Here is a 20,320-nt window from a genome sequence, read left to right on the forward strand (position 1 = left end):
TTGTGTGCACCCAGGAGAGGCAGCTGCCAGAATTCTGCCTGCCAGGTTGCAGACAACAGTCTGGGTTCACACACTCCTTGCTGGGACAGCATTTGCCTTTTGTAGTAAGACTCTGAAAGTGCTTTGGAATTAAGAAATGTGACCTTTCTTTTCTCCACAGCTCCTTCATACTCAGGAACAGCTGGGTGGAAACACAGCAGGAATAGGGAAAATCAATTTTGTCTTTTATGTTTTTGTTGTTTTACAGATGTATTCAGGATGCCACCACACCCACCTATTGCACAAATCCCTGTCGTGTTCATGAACAGCTCATTAAAGTCATTAGCAGGCTCCCAGACAATTTTCAGCCTCCTCAAGAGTGGCTGGGCTTGTGGCTGGGAAGGCAGCAGCACCCTAAGAGTTAAACTGCAATGACCTGGAACAACACAGATCAAAAAACCCAGGAATTCAATACAGTTCAACATCTTCAGTGTACTTTGTTATTTACCATGAACAGCCCGTGCCAGCTGTAGCTGACCTTCTGTCTCAAGCTGTGAAGGACTGTATTTTGTACTTATGGGAGCTTCTGTTTCAATATATCCCCACAGCAGCAACTTTCCAACCTCCTCCCATGCCCAATCCGTGTAAAATTGGTGATGCAGGCAGCACTTCAATAGAGTCACCATGTCTCATCACCAGGACAAGCAGTGGTAGTAACTTCAGTGGGCAAACTGGGTAGGTTTTCTTCACTGGCTTGGAAGGAGCAGCCTGCAAACAGTGCATCCCTGAGTATATGGGAATTTCAGTGCACTTTGGATATTCCCATCCAGCCATTATCGGGGAGACACACTTAGCAGAGCAGTCAGTTTTTCACTTGTCTCTTATTACTGAACATTTGTGACTGTGTATAGGGAGTAGGGCCCTGGAGAAATGGGGTCGTGGGAGAAGATAGTGAACAGCTCTTCCCTGCCTCCTCTGTGTATTTAAAATTTGTGAAACCAAAGAAAGCTTCCAGATTCTTTTTCTTTCTGGTAGATGAAGCGTTCCACAAACGCCAGGGAAGGCAGAGCCACTCACAGTGAAATTATTCCACAGGGCAGGTCTGCAGTTACCTGCTGTGCCTCTCTCCAGAGCAGGGCTTGGAAAACACGGGTGGGACCAGAGGCACCGCTGCTTCCAGCTGCTCTCGTGTTATGCGAAAATGTTATTGCTTTGAAAAATGTTATTGTTGCTAAATGAGCGGGGTATTTTTCCAGCTTCAGCCCACACTGCTGCCGAAGGCAGCGCTGCCACGTCCCCCTCTGCTCCTTCCAGATGACGGCCCCGTCCCGCGGGTGGTCCCCACGCAGGGCCACGGCCCTGGCCGATCCCAGGCTCCCTGCGGGCCCCGCGGGTGGGCCTGCTGACCTTCACAGCCCCCACGCACCGAAATTCTGCTGAGCCCGGCCATTTCACACATCTGCCTGAATTTCAGCCGGGTTTTGCTGACTGTCCCTGTGCCGCCACAGGCGCGGGCGTGCGGTGTTTGAGTGAGCGAGTGAGTGACAGGCAGGGACATCGCTCCGCGATGCCCATCCTGCGGGACACGCGGGGGCCGGGCAAGACTGCGGGGGCAAAAGCCGGGGCACAGCGGGACGGGTTCGTGCCAGAGCTGCCTGCACAGGGGGCCGAAGCGCAGCGCGGGCCGTTCCCGGAGACCCCCGCAGCAAGCGGCGCGGGGCCGGCACCGAGCGCCCGCAGCTCCGCAGGGCCGGCCCAGCGGAAGGCGGCCCTTAGCGACGGGACTCGCCCCGCCCACAAACTGCCGCCCCGCCCACAAACCGCCCCCTCGCCCACAAACCGTCCTCCCCCTCTCCTATTGGTCGCTTCCCTCGCAAGGGGCGCGGCGAAATGAGACGTCACGGGAATAGCGCTCTCTGATTGGTGTCGGCGGCGGCGGGCAGCCCCGCCCTCGCGGTCCCACGCGCGGCCGGGCCCGCCCGGCGGGTACATTGTGCGCGGGGCCGCGCCGGGCCCGCTCCGCGCTCGCTCCGCGCTCCCGCCCCGCATTCCCGATCTCCGCGTCCCTGGTACCCCGCGCTGGGGCTTCCCGTCTGACGGAGATTTCCGCTCGGCCAAGCCACGGTGAGTGTTCTCCCCCCGGATTCGCGCGCCGCTGGCAGACCCCTCCGAGCGCGGGGCTTGCGGGGGTTCGGAGCCGCGGGCATGGGCATGGGCCGGCCCCCGGCAGGAGGGAGCATGAGTGCTGCCCCCGGTACCGGCCCGAGGCTCGTTGGGGCTTTGGAGCATCGTGTTCCATAGGCAGGAAGCGGCAGGAAAAGGTTTAGGGAGGGGAAGGTCTTCTAACTTCCGAAGCAGAAAAAAAAAAAGTTAATAAATATTAAACCCCAGCTATTAATTTCATTAATGAGAAAGTCAGGTGGCATTGCTTCTTGCTTTGCTTTTTTTCTGCCTCTTTCGTCCCTGTGTATACAAATATCTCAAAACTGTGCTCCGAGGGACACAACTTCCATGGGCTCGGATGAAATCAGTATTAAATCAGTTTGAACAAGCCTGTCTAGAGAAGTGAGCAGGTTTGTGTGAGTGACTGAGCTGAGCTGACAGGGGAGAAAAATAGTTCTTCCTCCTCCTCCTGTCCTCACAGGCCCCTTCACATTTAAAAAAGTTAAGAGCCTATTTGGTAGTTGTGTTGTCTAAATTTGTTTTGTCTTTATTTTCTTTATCTCTTCACTTGTGATTATTGGGGTAGGGGGCTTAGACCAGCCAGATCTGTGCTTGGAAAATCTGCCCTCAGCTTTGCATAAGCAGACAGCTGAATGTTTCATACTATTCCAGTGGAGAGTCCAAGTGTCATGACTGCTCTGTTTTCCTTTCCTGGCAATCTCTGCCTGGGTTCTCTTGTGATCTGCTGGAGAGATTTCCTCAGCCAGGGTGCTGTGGGATTTTGTAGCCTTCCTCCAAATGTACCTCTTCCTCTCCAGGACAGATCCAGAGCCGCAAGAGAAAAACAAGCAGCTCTGCAACCTTTAAACTTTGACAGCTTCCCTTGTTTTTCCTTCTTCCTTCCTGCATCTTGTGACAGTTGTTTTTATTGAAGTTACCTTAGGAGCAACCTGAGATGTGTAACACAGCCCATGTGTTCTGCTGGTGGCAAGCTGCTGCTGTTGCCTCAGCTGCCCTGGTGACAGTCTCAGTCCAGAGTTCTGAGCTCTCCTTTCTGCTTTCTTGTCTCTGCTCCTGATCTCTCCTGTATGTTCTGCTCTCTGTACATCTCTCAAAGAGTGACTCCTTAATGCTATAGGATCCTTTCTGGGGCCTCTCTGTTTTCCTGGTGCTGTTTTCTGCTGCAAATCAAATTCTGTCTGAAAGCATATTTTGTCTCTTTTGTGTCTTTAACCCCAGCCATCTGCTCTGGCTTATCTTTGTGATAAGCCCAAGTAAAGCACTGGGGAGGAGGCATAGGTGGAAGTCTGCTCTGCAACAGGAAGGTGTGGGGTGGCACAAGATTCTCAGAATTAAAAGCAGAGTGAAAATCGCTGCAGAATTGCACCATAATGTAGAGATGTGAGACTCAGCAGCTTCAGCACTGAAGAACTTAAATTTCCCCTTCCTTTCTCGTTCATTTTCTCAAGTATTTGAGGATTGTTATCTGAAGTCCTCCTGCCTCAGCATGTGTGCAGAGTGTGGTATCCTCTCGTGCTGTGTTTGGGGCAGGCTCAAGTAACTCAAGCAGAGAGATTGGTGTCTCAGATGTGCTTTTGCAGGGGAGTTCAGGCCAGTTGAAAATGGTTCGACTGAAGGAACAAGGCAAAATATATTTGTGAAGGCAACAGCTTGGGGACAGATGACAAAGTATTGCATAACATGTATTCCAAGTGTGTGAAAATGAGCATGAGTCTGATCCATAAGATGGTTCTTCTGGCTCTGGAGGGAGTGCTGGACATGTCCTGATATGGAGATAAGGAGTGTGTGCATGCATATCTGTGTGTACATATGCACATGTGAATTATGATAGCATTTCTGTCCCTGTGGCGGTGACCAGCCATTCCCAAAGCCTGCAGGAGTTCAGATCCTTCTTAGCAGTCAGGGGAAGTTTCAGGCAGTGTTTAGGAGGTGGATGAGTGAAACAGGAAGGGCAGGATGTGGCCATCTGTGGAGGTGGGAGAGGAGGGCAGAGTTGGAGGTGTGGATGGAAGTGGCAGCGTTACAAAAGAGCCTTGAGCAGCGCCTTGCCTTGCCCGAGTAGGTGGGGCAGGACAGGCAGAGCTGGCCCAGGGTGTTGGTGGCAGCCACGCTGTGCTCAGGGACTGTGCAAGGGGCAGCTTTGGAGCCCTGTCAGCACTTGGGCCAGATTTGCTCCCCTCTTTCACAGGCTGGAGTTGAATTGCAGTGAGCATAGCTGGCTTTGCTGAAAGCAGTGGCTGCAGGGATGCTGCCTGGGAAGCATTTAGCTGTAACAAGCTACCCCAGGCCCCCTGGCCTGACCTTTAACCACCATCACATCTCTCTGTCTTTGCTTATCAGCTTTATATCCCCGCAGTGACTATTAGTATGACTCCAGCCAGAACAGACAGCTCTGTCTTTCCTGCATTGCTTCAGCCTGGGAATGCTGCATGTCCCATAACCGCTGTCTGCTTGCTGACCATTAGGCTTTGCAAAGACTACCAGTTTTATATGATGGCCTGTCACATTGTGGTGAGGTAAATTTATTACTGTACCACACTGGTAGTCACTCTGCTCTGTTGCAGGGTGTGCAGGATGCCCAGGGCAGCCTGGGTGCTGCTGGGATGCCACAGTGGCACAGAACTTGCAAGCTGAGTCTGTGTTTTGATGCTGTGTGAGCACCAAAATGGAAAAATCGGAATTTTTTTGTTCCTTCTCTCCAGAGCCAGAGGGCAATAAGCAATGGCCTGTCTTGCAGCCCCAGACCCTTCAATTTCTGTCACTTGGGAATGGATGTCCCCCATGCCCAGCAGCATAAGGGGCTGATCCATTCAGGAGGCGTGAGGGCCTCCCATCTCCACAGCTCTGAACTCCAGCCAGAATTGCAAATGAGCAAAGCAAACCTGGCAGTTGTACCATGATCTCCTGCCTGGCAGGGGAGTGGGGAAGGCAAAACAAAACCCCAGCTTAACTGGCCAGGCCCAAAATTGAAATCCTGCCCTGACAGCAGGCAGGCAGACAGACCTGTTTGGTGTGAGCATCTGTGACAGGGCTTTTGGTCAGCCTGGCTACTGGAGCACTCAGCTCTGCCAGCCTCAGAGCTGGGAGAGTGGGAGGATCTGAATAAGATCTCTGGAGTCAGCAGCTGCTGTGGTTACTCTGGCATTAATTTGATGTATACCACATCTCATCTCCTAAACTCTCTCTGGGAAGTGGCATGTGGTTCCTCTGTGTTTGAAGTACCAAAGGCCTTTTGCCTTTGCAGCACATTAGCAAGTTTGGCTTGCTTGGAAAGGACTTTATCCTGCCCAGATGGGGCTGGGGCAGGTACTGCAATCAAGTAGGCTGTTCCCATTCTGGAGCCTTTTTGGGCATAATTTGGAAGAGGGAATTGTGAACTCGCTTGCCTCCTCTGCAGCCCCCCATTCATTTTGCATAGCGCCTGTGATTGATCTGGCAGAATGGGATGTATTCACAAGCAGAGCTGGAGGGCAGCAGGAAGGACAAAACCCCACCACAGCCTCTGAAATGAATCACAGGCTCTGAAAAGATCTGCTGGGGTTAAGGCATAGCAGTGAAAAGCTATTGTCTGGAGCCTGGACTGTGGCTAAAAGCATTATTTATCCCAATTTGGGTAGTGGTTGTAGGAGGGCGTGGTATTCCCAGGAACAGCAAAGCCAGTGTGCTTAGTGGTGAACATGAACTTTATTTGATTGTGTCACAGGTAGCTCAGGAAGCTTTTTGGAGTATCTCAGCTGCAGAGTAGCAAGTGCAATACCTGATTTGCAAATAGAACTGCATGGATTGCATGCAAAGAGGATTTCCTACAGGTATTTTTATTGTGGTTGGGGCATGGTTGCCTTGACTCAGATGAGTGCATGCCGTAGATTTGAGGCACTGCATCCCTTTTACGAGTGCTTTTGTGAGACAAAACAAGAATCTCACTAATTGGTTCAGCTTGGCAATAATGTTCTGATTTTCTATCAAGTAAGTGGCATTTAGATTCTTGTGGTGGCTGTAGGCTCAGAGTGGGGCATGGGTTTAAAGGGAGGAGTGGTGGGTACTGCTGGGGATGGGATGTGAGAATGTGAGTGGGATATGAAACTCAGACTGAGTTTCAAAATGTTGAGATATGTACCCGGATCTTCTCCAGACAATCTGATTCCTGGAGCCTACAGAATTGGGCTTGGAAAACCTCCCAGTTTCTGTCTGAGCCAACAGAAGGAGCCTTTCACATGGTCTCTCTGTTTTCTGTCTAGGATGTACAGGCTAGACTAGGAAGTGAGAAAATGAGAAGAAATGATAAGGATGCCTACCATTCTCAAAGACTGGGGCAGGATCAGAAATTCTGCACTGGGGGGGCTGGAGTCAGCTGCCTTTCCTTTGTTTGCCTATTTGCAAATCTGGTGAAACATCAAGAGTTTGTCAGGAAGGGCAAATCTAGAGCGATACCCTCTGATTCACAGCAGTTACATTGTCTGAATTCCAGCCTGCAAAATCCCAGTTGCATCTTTGCTGTGTTAGTCATCCTGAAGAGAACAGGAACAAATTTGGCTGACACAGGCAAACCACTGAATTCACTGGCATGGCTGGAGATGAACCTGACCTGTAAGAGAGCAAAGTCTGCATGCAGGCCCACAGTGTGGACAGAGCAGAGGGCACGCCTGGGAGATAATGTAGTGAAGGTCCTGTGCTGCCCACCTGGCAGCAGCCCAGGCTCCACACTAAACAAGTGTGCTGCTGCACTAAATGCCAGGTGCAATTTCAATTCCTTTCATCTCAAGCACTCTTGACAGAAGAGCATTATTAGTGTTGAGCATTTCGAGCAGCTCCAAACGGTCTGCTGTGTTATGCAAGGCCAGGAAAATCATCAGAAAACATCTTCACATTTGTTCCTTCCCCTTTCTTGTTTTTTATGTCTCTCTCCCACCATCCTTTCCTGTTTTCTGTTGTTTTTTTCTGCTTTTGAAGCTCGAGCTGCCTCTGAGTACGTGAAGGCCTGCATGTAACAGATCCTCTTTCTCAAACCTTTTGATGGCCACCAGTGCTGGGAAATTGCATCTGAAACACAGCTGATCTGGCTCTGTATTTGACAGTGTGTTGCCTCACTGCTCTTTCTCCTAAGCAGTTTTGCAAGGAGCTCTTCCCTGTGAAGACAACACAGTAGGTGACTTTTATATTTCTACTTTGCTACTCTGTACAATAAAAAGGGAGAAATTGTTTCTATAGCAGTAATTTTGGCCTGGGATAATGCTGCTGGCCTAAGCACCAGGTGGTGGAGTCCATGAGCATTAGAAAGGTACAGAAGAGTATAATAGTATTGAGCTATTAGGATGAGATATTTGGGATGAGGGAGCAGGCACATTACTAATTAAAAGAGAATTAATCCCACCACTTTCAGGGAGAAGTTAAACTTTGGCTAAATTCAAGACAGTGTGTCAGCCACCAGGGTTGATACTGTGAGATGGAGAGAAAATAAAGATTAACCTTATGCCTGCTGTCACTGGCCATTTCAGGTGGGTCTGCTCTGATTTGGAAGGAGTGTTGTTGTAGTACAGCCCATGCATAGAGGGCCCATATGGCTTCTTGGGAATGAAACTCTGCTGTAGTTTGAGCAGCTTCATCCAGGTCTTGTAAGCTGAGCCATCAAGGAACCTTACTGCTTATTGATTTACTTATTTACAGCTTTAAATAGTTCATGGTTGAGTGGTACAAAAAGAAATGTGTTCTGCTTGCTGCTTCTCTCATGGGTGAAACAGAAAATGCCAGTTTTGGATCATGGGACTTGGAGTCTTTGTTGGTGTTTAGCCAGCCTTTAGGATCTTGGGAGAACATTCATAAACCCTGTGGTTTTGCTCTTCTAAGTAGAAATGATTCTTGATTCCCTGAAATCCCACTGGGGAGCATATTAATCACTCTCAAATCTTGTCCTCTTGAAAGCAAGCAGGATGTCAGCTGTGATTCCCTGCAGGTAGTGAATGAAATTGGAGATTTGTGGAGAGCCCCGTGGTTTGAGATGGAGGGGGAACCCCAAGCCTGCTAATTATAGTTCATGTATCAATAGCCTTTCTGAGCTGTTTTCTCATATGCAGTTCTTTTGTGATTGGGGACAGGACCTGATACAGCTTCAAAGTATCCATGTAAGAGGCACTTGGGTTTTTCAAGAGGTGGTAGAGTGTCTCCTGAGGTTCTCCTAGAGGACCATTCCAGCAGGGCTCTGGAAGGGTGACCCATCAGTGTGGGATGGAAAGTCTTCTCCTGGTTTGTAGGAAGCAAAAGGCACTCGGACAGGAGAGCTGTGGTTCTTCATGTGGGGAGTTTGGCCAGCTCTCTGCTTTTGTTTTTCCCCTTGTTCTCTTTGCAAGCTTTGTCCTGTCCAGAAAGACTGCTGGGGCGTTTTCTTCATGAGCTGAGATTTGAGGGGTCTTTTTTTCTTGAGCCAACTCCTTCCCTCTTTCAGGATTGCTGTCTGCCCTGTCTGGATGAGTGGAAGGATTTTCAAAGCAACCTTATCTTGCTCTGCTGGAAAAAACCTGTCTTTCCCATCCTGGCTGCACAAAGGCTGCAGACAGCCAGGGGAATACTTCAGCCAGTAGACAGCATTGGATAGCTGTCAAAAAGCTGATGCCCCTCTGCCCTCATCCATATGGAAGAAGGATTATCATCTGCCTCTATTACTCTGTGCAGTAAGATCCCTTTAAAGGTTATGCAGCAGATACTTATTTTTTCAATAACTGCCTTTCGAGGGAAAAGAAATGAATGCAGCGTGCAGAAATTCAAGCCCCAGTTTGTTCAGGTCGTGCCTTCTGCTGTTCCCATTGACATGGCTGTTCCACAACTGCTTTGTGCATGATGGAAGATGCAGCTGGGAGCTCTGATAACCCCCAAGCTCTCACAGAGCAGGTGGGAGCTTGGCAAGGGCCACTGACAGGTTGCTTTGTGTAAAGTACTCCTCATTCAGAGTGGTTCTGCTTTTTCTCTTTAGCTGAGTTGTTGGGTAAGGGAGCAAGGAGTGTGGTAGGGGCCAAATTGTGCTCTGCATGCCTCTGCTTCAGAGAAGTGCATGTGTCACAGGTCCAGCCTGCCCATGGCTGCAGTTAAACATGGCTTGAATTGAATCACTTCTGTACATATTATGAAACTAGAAGACACTTTGCCTGCAGGCTTCTAAGGTTTGTCAGCTGCTACATTTTGGAAGAAATTTGCCTGATGAAGTAGCTGCTGCCTGCAGTTTCTCTTTGTCTGATATGGGTGAGATGATGCCAAGGTCTCTGGTAGACTGAGGCATGCAGTGAGGGGAGTTATTAGGGGGAGGATTAGTGTCTGCCACTTTTCTGCTTGTGTCCAGCTATGGCAGGATCCAAGAAGACCTCAGAAAAAGCTGTTTGGGTGTTGCTGAAAACCACAAGCAAGGCTTTCTGGTGAGATGGCTGCACCCCAGAGTTCAGGGGCTGCTTTAGTTTCAGTTTAATGCTCTGTCTAGCCCTGCTTGTCTGTGACCAGTGACATCCAGTGTCATAACTCCACTCCAGGGGAGGACAAGTAAAGGGGCTGTGACTGTGGCCTCTTCAGCTTTCAGAATTCCAGCTGTGCTGAGAGTCAGTTGGTGCCTGTAGTGAACGTGATAGAAAGAGCAGTGAGAACTGGACTGCCAATTTATTTCCTGGATATTTTTCAACACATATAAGATAGAAATATTATTTGCCTCCAGGTTCCCTGGGATAGATATTTGATGCTGGAAGCTTGAGATTTGAAATATATGTGTGTGTATGCACATGTGTGATATATGTACATGTCCTTATGTGTATGTATATATAAAAAATGGCTTTGCTGCAGCTTTTATATAGACATTTCAATTTTTTAAATGACCTGCTCCTTCCACTCTGAGTAGGTGCTTTTAATCTTAGTGTCAGAAAAATCATTGCTGCCTTCCTGCACTCTCTGTGTTTGTTTCCATAGCTATCCTATATAAGTTGCTTCTTTTTTTGTACATAAGCAAATCAAAGGTTAACAGTGAATAGTTGACCCGAGCGTGAGAAAAGGAAGCTGTAGCAGTGGCAGGGTGGTTTCTGAGGTTGTAGGAATAGGAACCTAAATCAATAGCTTTTAGCAGACTTATAAATGTTTCATTTGTATTCCTCGCTTCGGCGCTGACATGGGAATCCAAATAACCCCTTAAATTAGTGTTGTTCTGCGCTGGGTGTAGATGTTGGAAACATCTCCTTCAGATGCACTTCAAAGTGCTGTTCCATAATGGCATTTTCCTTCCTGTTTTGGAGCCTTGCTTCTGCACAGCCTCCAGTCACGAGTGAAATGCGCTTGTCAGCCTCTATCCCAGGCTTGCAGAGTTTGGGCCATGGAAATGGACATTTCCCACCCAACTACCCACATCAGTGTTCTGCCCTCACTCTGAGGCTGAGCAGGACTTGTGGCTGCTTGGGCAAGCTGTTGTTCCTGCATGGAGAAGCGCAGAGACTTTTCCCTGGACTGTGACACAGCCCTGAGGAATGAGCGAGGCCTTGAGAAGACCAACCTCAGTAACTCTTGACAGCGTGTGGGGAAGGAGCAACATGCCCACAATTGTTTGTCTCATTCAAACTCTTTTGGAGGTGCTGGAGAAGCAGGGGCAGGAAGTTCTTGAGCAGAGCCTGAGTCAGGCGACTTATCTGGCCATCTGCCTCCTCCTGAGGTCATCCACCCATGGAGTGTGGGAGGGTTGAGCAGCTCCAGGTCAGTGCCAGGTCAAGGCTGTGACCTCCTGGCAGCCTGGGAGCGCAGCCGCCATTCTCTCAGCATTTTGTGGTTTCCTCCAAGACCCCAGTGCTGGCTGGGGAGAGCTGGGCTCATCTGCAGACCTCGTGTTTACAGGCTGGAGAGACCCTTGAGAAATCCCAGCCTGTGAAGAGCAAGTTTAAAAAAAACCCATCCAACCAACATTAACAAAAAGAACCTATCTAAAAAGCCTTCCCTGACTGTCTTGTGTAAACAATTCAGTGACTGGGAGTGAGGGTTGACCCCATTTTGAATTTTTCAGGTTCATTTTTCAAACCTCGGGACAAGTTCTGTATTAACTTTCTCCTGTAAGAGAGGGCTGTGCCTGTGTATGTGTCTGTCTGCTTTAGTTCCATGGGAAGCAAAAAATGCAGCTGGCTGAAGTATTTTGGAGTAAATGACTTGGATTTTATCATCTAGGTAGTATTAATTTAATTAGTCCAAAAGGGTTTTCTTCTACAGGCAAGGATTGGTATCAGGTAGCACTAATGTGAAATAGTAGCTAATAAAAGCCTTGTGTTTGATTCTGCCTGTCTGGTAAAAAAACATAATTTCTGTCTTTCTCTTGTCTTATTCTGAATAGAATCTGTCCTGAAAAATGTTTATGTCACATGAGGCATCTGGTGAGTTTTATAATCAAAAAGTGCAACAAATCAGCTTAAACCTTTGGCTTCTGCTGGTAATTAAATATTTTGTAAATAAAACCTGTAGCAGTTGCTTTTCCTAAACTTACAGAAATCTACATGAAAATCAGAAGCCAAACTTAATTTCTGCTGAGCCAAGAACAGACCAATGCCCTTTATCCTGGATAGTCTGCTCTCTCTGTGCTGTTTTCTAAGGAAAAATAACTCTTCTGCAGTTTGCCAATACCCTCTGGGGGCTGTTGAAACAATCTACGCCAAGTTTGGGGTTTGATTGCCTCACTTTGTTGCTCCTTTGTTGAAACCAAAGCAGAATTTCCCCCTTCACCCCTCTCTGCTTTCTTGCCCTGCTGAGCCTGAGTTAGATTTTTTGGAGGATGCGAGGGTGCAGGAGGAAAGGATGCAGGAGCAGCCATGGAGCAGGAGCTGCAGGGATGTCACCTGGAGCTCTGAGATCCACTGGCCGTGTACCAGTGTTGGATAACTAACGCATGTGTTCTCCATGCCTTGTATCAGTCAGGATGAGGGAATAATGCTTTCCCTGTTTGTCTCCCTGCAGGCAAGAGCTGTGCCACCATGTCGGTCAGCGTGCACGAGAACCGTAAATCCCGCACCAGCACCGGCTCCATGAACATCCTGCTTTACCACAAGGCCTCCCACCCGGACTGCGTCCTGTCCCACCTGAACACGCTGCGCAAGCACTGCATGTTCACCGATGTCACCCTCTGGGCAGGGAACAGGTCCTTCCCCTGCCACCGTGCAGTGCTGGCTGCCTCCAGCAGGTACTTCGAGGCCATGTTCAGCAACGGCCTCCGGGAGAGCCTGGATGATGAGGTGAACTTCCATGACAGCCTCCACCCGGAGGTGCTGGAGCTGCTGCTGGACTTTGCTTACTCCTCTCGGATCATTATCAACGAGGAGAATGCTGAGTCCCTCCTGGAGGCTGGGGACATGCTGCAGTTCCATGATGTCCGAGATGCTGCAGCTGAGTTCCTGGAGAAGAACCTCTACCCTTCCAACTGCCTGGGCATGATGCTGCTCTCGGATGCTCATCAGTGCCGGCGGCTCTATGAGCTCTCCTGGAGGATGTGCCTGGTCAACTTTGAGACTGTTCACAAGAGTGAGGACTTCAACAACCTTTCCAAGGACACTTTGCTCGACCTCATCTCCAGTGATGAGCTGGAAATCGAGGATGAAGAAAAGGTCTTCAAGGCTGTCATGCAGTGGGTGAAATACGACCTGGATGAGCGGAAGGCTTATCTCCCAGAACTTCTGAGGAATGTTCGTCTGGCTTTGCTTCCTTCAGAATGCCTCAAGGAAGCCTTGGCTTGCGAGGACTTGATCATGGTGGATGAAAGGAACAAGCTTGTCCTGGATGAAGCTATTCAGTGCAAGAAGAAGATCCTCCAGAATGATGGGGTGGTCACCAGCCTCTGTGCCAGGCCTCGCAAAGCTGGGCACACCTTGCTGATCCTGGGAGGACAAACCTTCATGTGTGATAAGATTTACCAAGTGGATCACAAAGCCAAGGAAATTATTCCCAAAGCAGACCTGCCGAGTCCACGGAAGGAATTTAGTGCCTGTGCCATCGGCTGCAAAGTGTACATCACTGGAGGCAGGGGCTCAGAGAACGGGGTCTCCAAAGATGTTTGGGTTTATGACACCGTACATGAGGAATGGTCCAAAGCTGCCCCAATGTTGATCGCTCGGTTTGGGCATGGCTCAGCCGAATTGGAAAACTGCCTCTATGTGGTTGGTGGACACACTGCAGTAGCTGGGGTCTTCCCTGCATCTCCCTCGGTTTCCTTGAAGCAAGTGGAGAAGTACGACCCCATATCCAACAAGTGGATGATGGTGGCTCCTCTGAGGGACGGAGTGAGCAACGCCGCGGTGGTGAGCGCCAGGCTGAAGCTCTTTGTCTTCGGTGGCACCAGCATCCACCGCGACATGGTGTCCAAAGTGCAGTGCTACGACCCAGCCGAGAACCGATGGACCATCAAGGCCGAGTGCCCGCAGCCCTGGCGCTACACGGCAGCCGCCGTCCTGGGCAGCCAGATTTTCATCATGGGAGGGGACACGGAGTTCACGGCAGCCTCCGCCTACCGCTTCGACTGCGAGACCGACCAGTGGACGCGCATCGGGGACATGACGGCCAAGCGAATGTCCTGCCACGCCCTGGCCTCGGGCAACAAACTCTATGTGGTAGGAGGCTACTTTGGCACCCAGAGGTGCAAAACGCTGGACTGCTATGACCCCATGTCGGACACGTGGAACTGTATCACCACGGTGCCTTACTCGCTCATCCCCACGGCTTTTGTCAGCACCTGGAAGCACTTGCCCTCGTGATGAGGGGCAGGGCCTGGGGGCTTGTTTCCAGGAGGTCAATGAAGGTAAGGGTCTCCTCCTCTTAAATTAAAAATTACCATCTTGCCTCAGTTGTATGTCCACAGACCATGCTGAAGCCACAGGTGCTCTTGAAGTAATTTTATGGGAAAATATTCATCCCAATTTAAAAGTGGGATGCAGAGCCAGAAAAGAGCAACCAGCTCTGCAGTGCTCTAGTGTAAGTCTAGATAGTTCCAAGGGTTCTCTTATTTCCAGATGATCCTCACAGTATCTTAAGATATACATATACATAGATGGTTGGGGCATCTCCTTCTGCTCCAAGGTAGCTGGATGTGCCAGCCTCACCCTTCTGTGGTGGTGAGTCCACACCTGCTTTCACCATAGAATACATCCTGTTTTCCATGCAGCTGAGGGAGTTAAGGTTCCTAAAAACACTGTATGTGACTCCTGGGAGATACTAGGGTAAAAGTGCTTTGAAATGTCTCAGTAGTTTGATATTTTTGCTGATTTTTCTGGGTGGTGTATTTAGCACTGTTGAATATGTAGGCAGGTGACCCTTGGAATGCCAGCAAATCCTGGTTCTCTTTTTATGCTCTCTGTTTACATTTCAGTGGGCAGCAGAAGCAGAAGTGCAGAAGCTATGGTGCATTTGATGGTCTTGGTGTTTATTTATCATCCAAACAGTTGCTTGTTAAATCAGAACTTCTGAGACTTCTGTGTCAGACCTGAGTGGGAGGGAAGGGGTTTTGTAACCAGAAGAAGAATGTGTTTATCAGTGTTTTGGGTTGTGTGAGAATAAGAAAGTTGGTGGAAACCCATGATGTTGTGTCTCATTCTGGTGCTCTGATTTTCTCTTGCTCAGAGAAGGTGCTCCTGCAGTGCCCCTGGGACAGGGTTTCTGCTTCCTCCCCTCTCCTCCCCAGTGGGGGGTTTGGTTGCTGTTCTGGTTGTCAGTGTGGCTCCACAGGGCTTTGCATGTCCTCACCAACCTGTGCTGAGACACAGCTGGTCTGGCAAAGCCCAAAAACTCTTCTCATCTTGCATTGTGAAAGCAGATAGTGATACAGGCAGCACTCAGATAGCATCACCTTCCCAGGAAGTCAGTAACTCATCTGCTAGCTCAGTGTGCAGGTTTCTGAGTGCCAGCAGCACACACAGCCCTGCTCTGGTGGTTGCAGCCTGCATCCCAGCCAGCTGAAAGAGCTGGGAATCCCTCACTATGGGTGTGGGATTGACAAGCTTCACTTACAGTTTTATTTGGGAAGTGGGGACTGTGGGGAGGGAAATTCTTCCACAGACTCGTCAAAATCCACTTCACTTAATACAGGGAAGAAGGAATGCTGCCCAAACCCTCTAACACCCTCTCACTTCCCTGCTTTCCACTTGGTGTGGTTGGTGTGCCTGGGAATCGCCCAGCGGGTGAAATTGCTGGCACCTCCCAGTGATCATCTTTCTTGATGCCAGCTGGGAACCAAGGAGGAGTTCCTGGCACCTCAGCCAGGGATTAACCCAACATGACCACCTGCTTTTCTCAGGCGGGAAAAAAACCACCCAGGGCATTACGCTGGCCTTTGTAAAACACCTGGTTTTAACATGGCTTGGACATCCATGAGGGCAGGAGTGGAAAGGGTTAAAATGAGACCTTAAAGTGTTCCCAACACTGTAAGATAATGGCCTTTCCAAATTCTCCTCAGGCGTTGCCTAGCATCTGTCACGGTGGCTCAGTAATCTAATTAACTGTCACTTGGCTATTAAATATTGCAGCAAAGACTGTGAGGACTCCATCATTTTCAGCTCAGGTCAATGGGGCCTCCCTTTAAGAGCCATCCTAGAGCTGACAGTTAATTTTCTCTGGTAGCAGATGTGTCTGAATATTAAAGCTCAACACCAGCCACATGGCTGGGAGTAGGAATAGGGGGTAGTTTGAGATGGGAGTCAATTCCTCAGCTACTAAATAAAAAACAGTCTTCAAAGTCACAGTGATGTTGTTTTCCTCCCCTACCTTTTTTCCTCCCTGCTGTATTTGGGTTGTTCAGACCTAATAAATAGTTTTGTGGGGGTTGCATTGATACTTCTTTCCCCCCTGTAATTGGGAGCCTGACACAAGCACAGAAAACTAGAAACTGCAAATAAAACTGGTGAAAAGTCACTGTGTGAGGGTTTTATGTGCTTTTTTGGCTCTGCCTCCAGTCTTCGATAAAAAGAACTATTTAAAATACATGCAAGCTCTTGCCAGAAAGAATGTCTGTCCACATTATTTTTCTAGAGTGGGTTTTTTTTTTTTCTTTTAGTAAGTTTTATTTCATTTAGTGAGTGAATGTCCCTGATGTGCACATCCCATGTGTCTGCCTTGGCTGTCCTGGCTGTGCAAAAACTGGGGTAACTGGCTGTAGGGTCCTATGGCTATGATCCAGTTCACCCCATTGTCCTATTGCAGGTCTGACCAAGGGATTTTCTGGTTTGCAGCTCCCACCATGGAAGGTCTCTGCTCAAATACCTGATTTGCTCCTTATTCAAGTAGGGATGCCCAGAAGGCAGGTTGGCCAGCACCTGTCCAGTTTCCTATGGAATTGCTTGCTCTCACCTGGAAAAACTCAGGAGCAACTACCCCTCAGAGCAGAGCAAGGTGGGCTGGTGGAAAAAGGCCTGGGCAATCATATGGCAGGAGACAGAACTTTGTTCTCATGGAAAAAACAACCTCCTGCCCATATACTGGTCCCTGAAAACTGAATAGTCTGTCCTTGACAAATGTTGGTCATAAAGCACCCAGCCTGCCTTTCCTGTGAAGCATAAAACTGATCAGCTGGAAATGCTTCCTCCAGGGCATGGCCTTTGCCCTTCCCAGACAGAGCAGGGACACATTTCAGCAGAGGTCCCAGGACTGCTGCCAGGGAGGCTGTGTGACATTAATTTAGTGCTTATTACCCACAGTTAATTCCAGGGATCAAGTGTGATTAGCAGTATGAAATGTGAAAGCCTCATCCCCTCCCACCCGGGGTGGTGGAGCCATAGGGGAGGCAGAACATGACAAATGAGCATGGGGCTAATCAGGACTCTGTGTTGATAAGGACAAGCACAGCCCAGGGAAGGGGGTGGGTGGTTTGTCACAGTGCTGTTCAGAGACAGTTGATGGGGACAATTCAACCCCTCCTCAGAGGTGACTTCAGGCAGCACCAGGAGCAGGTTCTCCAAGCTGCCTGTCTCCACATTAAAGTGGCTTCTCCACACTATCTGTCCTGTGTGACACTGATTGTCACAGGGCAGAGTCACAGATGGGGGTGGGATGGTCACTTCAGATTTCATGGTTCAGCCAGGGAGGGCAAATTGGAAAGAGGAGCCACTGCATCCCTCTGTGCTGCCTCCTGAGCCTCAAATGCTCTCCTGGGGTGGAGATGTTGGAATTTCCATCTCCAAACAAACAGGTCAACCCAAACCCTGTAGGTAGCATCAAGAAGCCAGAAGTTCCCTGCCCAGAGGTTCCTAATCAGGTGCTTTTTGGTTCTTACAGGACACTCCTCACAGTCTTCAATTTAGGGAGCAGAGGTTGGTGGCTGGGCACTGCTCAGGCACTGATTCCTAGGGCATATCAGAATCTCAGAGTTGATTTTGTGGCTTCCACTGGAGCCCTTGGGTGTGTGCTAAGTTCCTGTGAGAGCTGAGGATGCCACCAGCAGCTGGTGCCTGCCTTTGGGTGGGCACTGAGTGACTGAGGCTGAAGGGTTTTGAGGCTGTTCTGGCACTTGAAATCTGAACTTTGGCCCCAGAGCTCCTGCAAAGATTTAGGCTGCGTGCCAGGCCTTGAGCTGTATTCCAATACCACACTCACCAGGAATTGGGTCAGTTCTATGGCTTCTCCTGGTTATTATATTACAGCTTCGATAACAAGCCTTTTTTTGCAAAGACACATTTACAGCTGCTTGCTGCCCTTCCACATGATTTCACCTTGCAGCATGCATCATTCCCATCTCCATCCAGAGCCCTGCTCACAGAAAGGCACCTTCCCATGCCAAGCCCTGTGTACCTGCAAAGAACAGCCCAAAAAAAGTCAGGATATCTCCTGGCTCCTAGAGGCTGCTGCTCACCTGCATGCTGCTGGGGTGGGTGGTTGCTTGCAACCTGCTGGAATTCCTGGAACAGAGTCACAGCTGGTTTCTCTCCCGGTGGCTCCTAGGGAAACCCATTTGCATGTGTATAATAGGGAGGCCGGATAAACAGGGATTGCAGTTTTTCTGCCTGCTGCTGCTCTTTCCAAGTGGCTGGTTGTCTCTGAAGCCAGTTTATCAGGCAGTGTTGGAAGGGAGTGGCTGGCCTGGGGAGGAAAGTCGATGAAAATCAGGCTTTTCCTAACCCTGGGCAGATGGAAACATGTGCAGTCTGAGCTTGGCCCCAGACTGTATTAATCAACCCCTTGGAAATGTCAGTGATACGGATGTTTTTGGAGGAATCTGTGGAAAAAGAGAAAAAGGGTCTTCTTGTTTTGTCTGTTCCAGTTTTTGGGCCTTCCTCCTTGCCCTAAAAAAAAATAAAAATAAAAAAAAATGAAAGCTTTTCCCTCAATGTTTCATTCCCTTATCACGTCCACTGAAGTTTGCTACATGGCTCTGAGCCCTTCCCAGCTGAAGCGCCTCTCCTATCCTCCACAAGCGTAGGACACCCCAACTCCTGAATAAACCAGCTGCTTTCCACCTCAGGGAGTTGGGGTGAGTGCCGTGTGTGGGCTGAGCTGAGCACCACACCATTTAATGAGCTTTCTCTTTCCTTCCCCAGATGCCAGAATCACATCCATGTCCCCTCTCCTGTGGCTGGAGCCAGCACAGTGACCGAGAGCCTCCTGTCCTCCCGCACAGGACTCCGAGGCAGCTTCCACAACCCTTCCTGGCACCAGGATGGGAGGCACAGCTCCTGCCTGCATCACACCAGGGGTCACCAAGGGCTACCCAGCCCCACCACTGCTCACTGGCCACTGTGCAGGGATGGAGTCCAGAGCACTGCCTTGCCAGGCTGGGCACAGGGATGGCTTGTGGGCTCCCATGGACCAATAGGGCTGGGGAGATGGAGGCTGCGTCCCTCAGCAAACAGGGCTGGATAGCCCTTCTTGTTACTCAGTTTGGGGGGTTAAGAGATGTTAATATGTTTTTCTCTAAGGCAGTGAACTTGCCATTGGCAGTGCTTGCTGCTTGGGTGACTTGGAAGTGTTTGTTAAAGGGAACAAGGTGAGAGCACCTGGCTCTCCCCATCCTCTGGCCATTTCATGGAAGCAATGGCTATTGAAATATTAAAACATAGGAGCTTGGGATGGCTGCCAGCATCACCATGTACTGTGACAAAACAGGACAGATGCCTTTTGGGTTGTACTTTGGGCCTTTTAAATTTTTCCCCCTCCTTTCCTTGCTGCTGTGATTTGGTCAGAAGCCGGGTAGCTCCCCACACACAGCTGCTGGGAAGAGCACAGGGCTCTGTTAGTGTGCCAAGGCAGCAGCACCACTGCTGAGATATTCCCCAGATAAAGCCCACCGCGTGCTCAGAGCCGGTCTGCTGAGCTTCCCTGCGTGTGGGTGAGGCTCTCACTGGCAAAGGAGCAGAAAAGGGGAGCAGTGGGGAGCGCTTGGGAAGGGGCACCTTGGCTCCAGCAAGGAGGGAAAGCAAGAGGATTAGGGTAGCATTGCAGGGTGGGCTGGGGAGGGATCCCCCTCCTTCCTGCTGCTCCCCACAGCCTGGCTTCCCCTTGGAGAGATGTGAGCGTTTCTGACGGCGTGCTGCCTGCCAGCACTTGGGCTGAGGCTGCCCCAGGTTATCCACGCACGCTGGCTGCCAACTGTGTTTGGGATTATGCATCCAAGAGCTGTCAGCCCGAGCCATTCCTCATTTTGCTGTGGAGGAAGGCACGTGGATCTCAGGCTGTCAGTACAGGGATGCAGCTCCTGACTGACCACTGCCAAGGACTGGTCCTGCAGTGCCCCAGCATCCTGCTTCCCTGCTCAGCACTTCTCCAGCTTCTCCAGGCTCTCCTCTCACCCCTGGATGAGGCTGGGCTGCAGCCTGGCCAGCTGAATGATGCAATGCCATGAAAAGCCTTGACACAGCTTCAAACAGCAGAGGTCTTTTCGGAGCAGCAGGTGCCGTCGCTGCCGGGAAGAACACATGTTCCACACTGCCAGTCTGCCATGAGCTGGATGACGTTTATTTACATCTTCTAAGCTTTTTTTTTTTTTTTTCCCTTCAGCTGCTTGTGAACTTTAATAAAAATGATGATCTGGGAAACTGTTTGTGTGTTTTTCACAGGAGTCTTCATTCAGAAGTTGGATTTAGGTCTAATAACAGGGCCGAGGACTAATAACAGGGTTGGCACTCTGTGGGGTGGTTCACAAACAGCCTCCAAAGCAACCAGCCCAGCTGTAATTATTATTGCTTCAGTGCTT

General features: G+C 49.8%; 1 protein-coding gene across 1 annotated transcript; it reads left to right on the forward strand.

Moving 5' to 3' along the window:
- Window positions 1–1,985: 1,985 nt before the first annotated feature.
- On the forward strand, window positions 1,986–20,074 carry KLHL25 (kelch like family member 25). Its single transcript, XM_058811353.1, has 3 exons — window positions 1,986–2,103; window positions 12,115–13,945; window positions 18,669–20,074. The coding sequence occupies exon 2, from the start codon at window positions 12,132–12,134 to the stop codon at window positions 13,899–13,901; it is 1,770 nt and encodes a 589-aa protein (XP_058667336.1). The 5' UTR covers window positions 1,986–2,103; window positions 12,115–12,131; the 3' UTR covers window positions 13,902–13,945; window positions 18,669–20,074.
- Window positions 20,075–20,320: the final 246 nt, after the last annotated feature.

This window comes from Ammospiza caudacuta, chromosome 10 (assembly GCF_027887145.1).
Source record: "Ammospiza caudacuta isolate bAmmCau1 chromosome 10, bAmmCau1.pri, whole genome shotgun sequence".
Classification (NCBI taxonomy): domain Eukaryota; kingdom Metazoa; phylum Chordata; class Aves; order Passeriformes; family Passerellidae; genus Ammospiza; species Ammospiza caudacuta.

What these genes read in the sequence shown, in the direction of transcription:
- KLHL25 (XM_058811353.1), top strand. Translation starts at nt 12,132, where the DNA reads ATGTCGGTCAGCGTGCACGAGAACCGTAAATCCCGCACCAGCACCGGC.